This window comes from Diadema antillarum, unplaced genomic scaffold (genome assembly GCF_040938485.1).
Source record: "Diadema antillarum isolate AM-2024a unplaced genomic scaffold, OU_Dant_1.0 scf00000049, whole genome shotgun sequence".
Lineage (NCBI taxonomy): Eukaryota > Metazoa > Echinodermata > Echinoidea > Diadematoida > Diadematidae > Diadema > Diadema antillarum.
The window spans coordinates 1254611-1264321 of NW_027270938.1; the positions used below are offsets into that span (position 1 = coordinate 1254611).

Sequence of the window (9711 nt, forward strand, 5' to 3'; positions counted from 1 at the left end):
TTAAGACAGGAGCCTGGGAAGAGACTAGTGATACAACCACAAGGGGTGATGCAGTCTAGAGGTGTAAACCAGGCAGAACAAGTCCTAACATGTTGGTTGCAGGACTGACACAGATGTGGGGTTAACATTGTCCATAATACGTGAAAGTGACTGTAAGGCAAAAGCATAATATTATTACTAGCATCAATGCCTGGAGACATGGTTTTCACTTATGGATTTAAAGGCAGGGAAAGGCAAGGGAAATGTTACTGTTGAGACTTAGTTGTACCATAACTGGCCAAAATGTGAGCAGGTGTATGGTGCTGGACATTCGTATTTGACATGTCCATGAGTGGAGAAGAGTGTACCTGAACTTTACTAGTACATGTATAACAAGGAGTCTTTTGAAGGGTATGTTTAATATTGGTGTTGATGCTTTTGAGGGTATTGATATTTAGAGCTATTTATTTTGTACATGAATGTTATTGCACAAAGCAATCTTGGCAGTAAGTTTTCATTCTAATGATGAAAACACAGACATAGAAAAGAATGCAAAGAATATGCAACATAATATGAATGATGTAGGTCTCTAAAATAGCACTCCAGTGTTGATAGGATTTTGAGACTGATTTTACAAAACTGCAAACATTGTCAGATTACAAAATATTGCACAAATTATCGTCGCATTCTCTGCAATGATAGCATGTCAATTGTGGTGATATGTCTTACAATGTATTTACAACTCAGATTTGTGATGACTATTTTCAATATGTGGCAATGTTCTTTAGTATGTGGTGCTGAAGTACATGGAGTCCAACTTGACTAAGAAAGATGTGTGATAATTGGAATTGCTTCCTCACTTTGTTTTTGTTTGTTGTTGTTCCAGTTTATGTATGCTTCAGAGTGAATACTTTTTAATTAATGATATCTCTAGCTGTCAGCACAAAGTTTGAAATACTGTATCTGCAGATTCTACTTAAGAATATTATTCATGCATTATTGTGTGATGTCCTAAGGAGACTGTACACACATATGAAGGTGGTTTTAAAGAATTAAAAGCAGATATACAGAAAAGTGCAAATTTGAACCCAATCAGACAGGTGAACAGTAAAATCATGACAGATTGAATTTTAATGATTTGCCCTAAATTATGTCCTGTGGACACATATCTAAAACTTAGTTTCTATAATATTCATATTCTACGGTTTTCTGGCAGTCGTCTGTTTGGTTTGGATATAAAAGTACTGTCACACACTACAAATTAAAAGAAAGAACAACTTATGCAACTGATTGACAAATTGCCCTACATTGGCGTAATTAGGCACTGAATTGATCATTGTTTTAGTAGTAGCCATGATAAAAGAAATCATTGGCGTACATGTATACTCGAGCAGGATTCGAACCTACCTTAGTATTTACACCCATGATTTCTTTTATCATGGCTGCTACTAAAACACTGATCAGTTCAGTGCTTGGTTATGTCGATGTAGGGCAATTTGTCAATCAGTTGCATCAAAACATCTGGACAGAAGAATTTCATGAATTTGAAGTAGACAACTTGTTTTTACGTACATCATTCTAAAGAGTTTCACTTCTGTTTTTGTGGATGATGAGTAAGGGCATAGTACACTATTAAACTGGTGCTCAGAATCTTGAAAGAAAAATGGAATAACTGCATTCGTTCAAGAAATTTTTGAAGATAGTGGCAGTTTATGTGAAGGGCATGCAGAGTCCTCCACAAGCAACATTAGCAATCAATGCATGGAGGAGTGTGAATTTGCATTCGCAGGTACACTGTAGGTTTGATTTTTTTTTTAAAATCTGGCAAAGATATTTGTGTCATGCCATCTTGTAGATGGTGGGTGCCAATGATAACCAAGTGACTATGACTGAAGTAAGATGTTTTTCCTTTCAGAATGTTTTTTCCCTTTTGCGAGATTAAAAGCACAATTCTACCCCAGGTTCAAGTTGGCTTCATTGAATAGCTAGAGTTAAGTCAAAGAAACGGAATAGTAAAATGTTTAATCAACATCAGGCATAGAATAAACTTGGATGTCATTGCAATTCTCTGCTCTCAGAGTAAATGCTTGACAGTTCAATACCTGAATTCCAATAAATCTCTGCAGCATGTATTTGTGTCAAACTGGTGGCCTGTTTTGTTGCACTGAGTGTTATGTGCAATACAGCCTAACTGAAACTAGTGTACCTGAGTAATGATGTGCAAAATGATTATAGTTTTGGGTTTTTTTTTAGAGTCCCATGCTTTGAAATCTGGTGTTGATGTAGAAAAAGCAGGGGGGGGGGGGGGAGACATTCAGTGCAAGGTTCATTGGTGTTTCACTGCTTGTCACATTATTATTGAGTGAAATGTGTCGTTGAAGAATGTCTGTGTCATGTAAGATACCTTTTCTCCTCTTTTGTATACATTTACTGGACTCAAAAGGAGACTGGCTACAATGAAAGGGAAGCATTTGACCTGGGTCATGCGACTGTATGTATACTGTTATGATAGCTAATATGTGTCCAATATATGTCTCTGAACACTGGTGTATGCTTATAAATCAATCTGCTTTGTGAAGGATTGGAAAGTATTCTGTGACATGCATCTCATAATTTTGAAATTTATTCCCCCCCCCCCAGAAAAAAAGGAAAAAAAAATCAAACACACAAATGAAATATGAAATCCTGAACATGTAGCAGTGAAGCAGTTTATGGGATGATGCTACAATGCACTGAAAGGCAAATTTGTGTGGGATTGTTTAATCCATTAAATAAAGTCTTGACCTTGACTCCTCTTGTGTTATCTTGTCATTTACTGGCTTGGTGAGCTTTTGGAATTCTGCAATAGGAATTTATATCATAGAGAGTTATTTGTGATGAAGGTATAGTGCAACAGGAAGAAAATTTTTTGGAAAATTGAGCAAAATTGGGTAAATGATGCACATTTCTTGACCTGCTCAAAGTCAGGACTGTACAGTTCTGGTTGAGGTGAGGATTTAGCTTTTAACGTTTTGCAAGATATTCAGAAACCACTCTGAGATGTCAAAGAGCATGCAATTCTAAGGGGTATCAAAAGTTTATTTGATGAAAATCGGTTTTGAAATAGCCGAGATATCCAAAAATAATGTGAAACAAAGAGATCCTAATAAAAGGCATGGCCTGTCGCCTTTTATCATTATCACCTTTTTTGGTAATCTCAGCCATTGGAAAACCAATTTTCATCAAACAAACATTGAATCCTTCTTAAAATTACATGCTCTTCCATATTCCATAAGAGGTTTCTCATTATCTCACTTAGGAATGTTCAAAACATGAATTCCCACCTCAACCAGTACTGTACAGTCCCTTTAGAGCTAAACTCTCACCCTACCAGAACTGTACATGCCCTTTAAAATCGAGTGAACTTTTGCAGTAATTACATCATGGAGCTAGGGCACATGTAGTTCCATGTTATATGTGACAGTGGAGTGACAAATACTTTTGCTCATTACTTCAAATGAATAATAATTATATTAATGCATTTGTAGCAGGTCATATAATTAGCTAACTAAAACATTTAATTGACCCAAATAAATAGACCTCTTTGGGAATGTGGATAACAGGTCTTGCTATAGACCTTTATTTGTCATGAACAAGATATCATGTAATTCACAATGTATTTTATACACTTTTCTGTTATCAAGACTTTTCCCAAGATGCATCAACAGCATGTGCCATGATGTTTATCAGTTGTCTCCCCTGTACCGGTACAAATGTTTTTGTAAGATTGTAACTGATGATCTATATTTTCACAAACGTGCTGGAAATAAGGAACCCGTTGGAATCAAACCTGTCATCTATACTGCTCTCCGGGCAGCGACACTACCACCTGCTAGGCTATCCGCAGTTGCAGGCAGTGACACAATGAACTTGGAACATATACATGTACCCAGGCTCTGAAATTACACATTAACACAGTTCTGTTTTAACACATCAATGTAAACAAGGCAACATAGCAGTTGTAACAATTGATATGCAGAACTATATATGTGAGAACTACACAATAAGACACAGTCATCTGTTTGAATAATTTTATGAATTGGAAAGTTAAAGTCATGTGAAAAGAGTTGGTTTGGTAGCTACTCTGAGCCCAAGACTCAGGGTGAAACTGTTGCAATGAGCACTTTTTTGTCTTCCATTTTTGTCATTTAGAATCTTCACACTGTTTCATATTCTCTAAAGGAGAATTCTGGACCAGTTAAAAGTTAGTCTGAATAGAAAGAGTAAAATTTTACAAGCATGACAGTGAAAATTCGATCAAAATCAGATCAAAAGTAAGGAAGTAATGAAATTGTAAATTGAATTGAGGAGTAAGATACTCTCAAGCAGATTAACAGACAGTATTACACCAACATATCCGATAATCACAAAACTTTTATTTTTACAAGGCTGCAGGGACATAACCCAGACAACCCATTTACCAGCACAAGAGGGCGACATCCCGTCTCCTTTCTTGAGCAGGGGTTGCTTTGATCCATGTTGGTATGGATCGTACAGATGAGGAGAGACATCTAATAGAATACGCTACACACAAGTCCTGCATTTGCCACACCGCACCACAGACCGCTAGCTCCGGCCTTTCCTTTCTCCGATCCCTTGCGCGGAGCTACCGGAGGGCTCGGGGCTGATTGTTTTTATCCATACCCCTTATTATCTTCCCTGCGAGCAGCGTATGCACAGCATGCATGCATGCATACAGCTAGCTAGCTCAGAGTGCCGTTTCATCTGTTCACGTGAACCATGTACCACCACTCACTCGTAACACGTTTACGTTAGACATACTCTCGGGATCTCCACGGAAGACCGACACTTGCACTACTCGGTACGGATTTCAGCGTTACTGGGAATCATAAGATGTCTTGAATGGTGCCCTGTGGTAGTGTGGTAAGTGTCTATTATTATGAATATTTTACAAGCTGAAAATAGAAAGGTAAATTTTACGGATGGTATGTATGCTGGTATGCTTGGCATCAAGAACCAGTTTACATGGTTAGCAGTGCAGTAGATCTAGTTGTTTCTCTACCCGTGGGACGTGGTAGCTATACATTGCAATTGCTTTCGTGGTACAGTGTACACGTGTAGCGTCTAAGCTCATTTTGGAGCAATATAAAAACACACTAAAAATAAGAGTATCGGGTAATAAAAAGTGACGCGTGTCGCCTAGGTTGTATCTAGCAGAGATTTAGATCTAACCCCGTTAGAGACTTCCGAGACAGAGTTTCTAGATGTTCCATCTGCCAGAATTTGTGGCGAATAAACATTAATTCTAAAACTTTCCCAGTGGCAGTGTTGTTTAATAATGTTGCCAAATTTTGTTGGTTTAGATCTACAGTAAATTTATAGGGTATAGAGTCTAACGTTAATTGATTCATACATGCAAATGCAGGATCTGAATGGGGATCTTCGGCTTGAAACTTACTCCTGTGTCCTGATCATTGCTAGAAGTTTGACGTCACAACTTACCTAACAACCAATTTTGACGCCATTTTTAAAGGACAAACAATGTCTTGACAACGTACTCAAGTGTGTAAATTACTACGACTGTGTGTGACAGCGAAACTTGATTCACTCAACATCAGTTCGGGAAACCCACTCACAAGGGGGGCCCCTCCTTATAAGTAACCCGTCCCCCTTATAAATATAAGTAACCCCGTCCCCCTTATAAGTAACCCCCGGGGCACCCCTTATAAGGAGTCTCCACGCTTTTTTGCAATGCAACGCGAAAATGAAAGGACTGCGGCAATTCGCTTGATTATGTCCATAAAGCTTCACAAGTTTCCTAGTTACTCACGAAATTTGAGCAAAATCGGTTCGAGGCATCATATCTAAAATCATGGATTTAAATGCGATGTCAAACGACCCATGCGAATGCTGAAATGCGAGCGATTACTGGCGTGAGTGTCGCCAGGCGCGGCGGCGCGGCAATGCTTGAGTGCAGACGTGGCGACTGAGTACGGAGACTTTCGTTCATTCAGGTGGCTTTAAATGCAGGAAAAATAACAAAAGTAACGAAATAGTCAACCACCTACCTTTGCAATTGGTATGCATATATATATGCATACCACCTACCTTTGCAATTGGTATGCATATATATGCATACCAATTGCAAAGGTAGGTGGTTGACTATTTCGTTACTTTTGTTATTTTTCCTTCATTTAAAGCCACCTGAATGAACGAAAGTCTCCATACTCAGTCGCCACGTCTGCACTCAAGCATTGCCGCGCCGCCGCGCCTGGCGACACTCACGCCAGTAATCGCTCGCATTTCAGCATTCGCATGGGTCGTTTGACATCGCATTTAAATCCATGATTTTAGATATGATGCCTCGAACCGATTTTGCTCAAATTTCGTGAGTAACTAGGAAACTTGTGAAGCTTTATGGACATAATCAAGCGAATTGCCGCAGTCCTTTCATTTTCGCGTTGCATTGCAAAAAAGCGTGGAGACTCCTTATAAGGGGTGCCCCGGGGGTTACTTATAAGGGGGACGGGGTTACTTATAAGGGGGACGGGTTACTTGTAAGGAGGGGCCCCCCTTGTGAGTGGGTTTCCCGAACTGACATGGCCTTAAGTTAGAATGACATTATTTATTGACTACGTAATTAATGGATATTTTTTAATGCTACAGACATCTATTAGGCTTATATCAGTATCACATGTTTCAGCTTCTCAACGACATCACTGTGAGTGAACTACGGCCATTGAAAAAAAAAAAGATTATTGCTACAAACTCTGGCTCTGCCAGATGTTTGCAAGATCGCATACTACTATTTCTGAGTCAATGTAACATTATTTTTTCATTTAATATGAAAGCATTAAATGTATTAAAGATGAATGCAGTGACTGTTATATACAGTACAAGTTGAAATTTGCTGTAAAACCAGACCTCAGGAGGAGCCAAGACTGCCAGTCACCCTTCACCAATTCACAAAGTTTCACGCCATGAAAAATGCTGTTGGCTCCAATTTGCAAAAAATATAATCTATAAATTCCACTCATGTAGAAAATTCATTGATTCAAGATTTTTTATAGGAAGAGCTGAAGGGTAGAACTGTCTGTTCTTCAGTTTCAGTCATTGCTCTCTTGTCCAGTATCTATTCTAAAGAAAGTGATGAGCTACATTTTGCATTTCTGTAAGTGAAATTTAATTCTAATTTCAACTTTTCTCCATCCTTGTCCAGATTAATTTCTTGGGCTCAAGGAACTCCAGTTTCACCGTAGGAATGCTGCCACCAGGACTTCAGGGAGTATTGAATTTCAGTGTCCCATCCCTCCACCTGCCTGTCTTTGTTTAGACTGCATCTGATCATAACATGCTGATCCACCACCAGTGAGTTACTGTGCATGTTGCTGACAAATTATCTGAGGACTGCCCATTTATAAGCTTGGATATGGCGCGCAGAAATAACGGGTTTGTCCCCATTCTAATTCCCCTGGCTCTGATGAGCTTGATGGTATTCAATGGAAATGTCCTGATTAAGGCAGGCCAAGATATTTATCTCTTTTTCAATGGTGGCAGGCTTGAAAGGAAACAGCCAGACATACTGAGCCCCAACAAGAATGTGGTCGTTCCGGTGATGGACAAACTGCTAAAGAGATCTGAAGTGATGAAAGGCCCACATAGGGCGAGACAGCCAACTGCGATCCCAGTTTCTTCTCAGAATATACCCCAAGACTTCAGTGACCCTGTCAATGGCATCACCTATGAGCAGAATCGGGTGTTGTACAAGTTCTATCGAGCAACTCAGGACCCTAATTTTGAGTGCGTCATAAGGATATTGAAATACAGGAGACCGAAAGCAGAGGAAAGGTTTCTGAACCATAACCAGTACCTACGGTCAACCTGTGAGGGCATTCCATGCAGTGTTGAGACAAAGTACAGCCTTCAGTTGGAGAGCTTCTGGGATGCTGATGTGGTAATTATCATGCCTGGACCATTCGAGGGCTTCCAGTGGAACAAACTGCTGAAGGCAAGGCCCAAGGGCCAACTTTGGGCCCTGTACTCCAAGGAGAGCCCTGTTCATGAACCCCAGTTTGCCCCACCCTCAGCAATATTCAAAGGCAATCCCTATAACCTCAGCATGACCTTCCGCACGGGATCTGACATTGATCTCTTCTATGGGCATTTTGTGCGTGGTGCTAAGCAAAACAAGCAAATTTTGAAGAAGTCAAAGCTTATCATGTGGATGGCATCGCGATGTGACCCCTTGGGTTGGGAAAGGACACTGTTTGTCAAGGAACTGCAGAAGCACATTCCTGTGGATATCTATGGCAAGTGTGGAACCTTTGAATGCCCTAAAAAGAGCTATGAACAGTGTTTGCAGATCATGCAGCAGTACAAGTTTTATCTTGCCCTGGAAAATAGCGAGTGCAAGGAATACATCACCGAAAAGTTCTGGTCCAATGCGTTCTCCACTGGAATGGTGCCTATTGCATTTGGGGCCCCTCGTGAGGACTACGAAAGGACAGCACCACCAAACTCATTTATTCATCTCAATGACTTTGCGACGATGCAGGAGTTCCTGGATTATATTAATTTGCTAGATCGGAATGACACTCTCTACATGAAGTACTTTGAGTGGCGTAAACTTGGGAAGACTTTCATGGGCCCGGGGTTCAGAACTGCCTTAAGTCCACCAAATCTCTGCAACTTGACAAAAAAGTTGGTGGAGATATCAGTTTACCCAGAGAATTCTTGGAGGGCCAAAAATCCTGACTTTGAGAAATGGTGGACCCCTACATGTCATCATCAAAGTGAATTATTAGGGATAAAGATATGACATCTGTTTTCAGCATGCAAATTCAGTTGTCAACATGAGTAATTTATTTTGTACAGTGTGTTACAATCAAAAGGTGGAGTATGTCGAAAGTACATTGTAAACAAAAAAGTAACTTATATTTGTACAGTAGCTGCCCATTGTTCTCTATTTTCGCAAGTTTCAGCATTTAGTGTCAAAGACACATAAACAGTGCATGATTTGTGTTTTTACGCTGTTGTGAGATTTTCATGGTAAAATGGCTAAGATTAGAGGAGCTTTTGTGGCTCAGTGGGTAGGACCACAGAGTGTGAAACATGAGATGAGGTCCCTGGTTCAACAAGTCCCATGGCTACAGTAGTTGTGCCCCTACAAAGGTAAGGCACTTTACCCTCTTTGCCTGGTCCTTTGTACGGGACAAAAAGCTAATGAGTCATGTTCTTGCTTGTTTGTAAGCATTCATTGCCTCTGTATCTGTCACATAAAATCAATCAAGATCAAATTTAAAAAGAATTCATATGAAATACCAAAAGACCAAATTTTAATGATCACGTATGAAGAAAGATGATTGCTTATGGATCATCTCCAAGCCTACTAACCGGGGGGCCAAAAGCTAAAAACAGAGGTCGAGTTGCACTCTCTCTACAAACTAAGTAGACCATGCTTATTTTCAAGTTTTTATTGTAACAAACAACATTCCACTGGTCTACCTCAAAAAATTTGTTGCGAAAGCCTCCAAATCCAAGATGGCGTCCAAGATGGCCGCCATATTTACTGAATTTGTTATTTGAAAGATAGAATTTGATTGAAACTTCAGACTTCAACAAATTTGATGTCATATAAAAGAGAATAAAATTTTCTACTAGTTGATACCATTTTTGTGGGTTATTGTGATAATCGGATTGAGATTTTAAGGAAAAAACACTCATTTTTTGATA

The 9711-nt window shown here is 39.5% G+C and overlaps 1 protein-coding gene across 1 annotated transcript; it reads left to right on the forward strand.

Annotated features, from left to right (window-relative positions):
- The first annotated feature begins 4799 nt into the window (after nucleotides 1-4799).
- LOC139715495 (3-galactosyl-N-acetylglucosaminide 4-alpha-L-fucosyltransferase FUT3-like) lies at nucleotides 4800-8797 on the forward strand. The gene is made up of 2 exons (XM_071627067.1): nucleotides 4800-4902; nucleotides 7199-8797. Exon 2 carries the CDS (start codon nucleotides 7409-7411, stop codon nucleotides 8795-8797), a length of 1389 nt encoding a protein of 462 aa, XP_071483168.1. The 5' UTR covers nucleotides 4800-4902; nucleotides 7199-7408.
- Nucleotides 8798-9711: the final 914 nt, after the last annotated feature.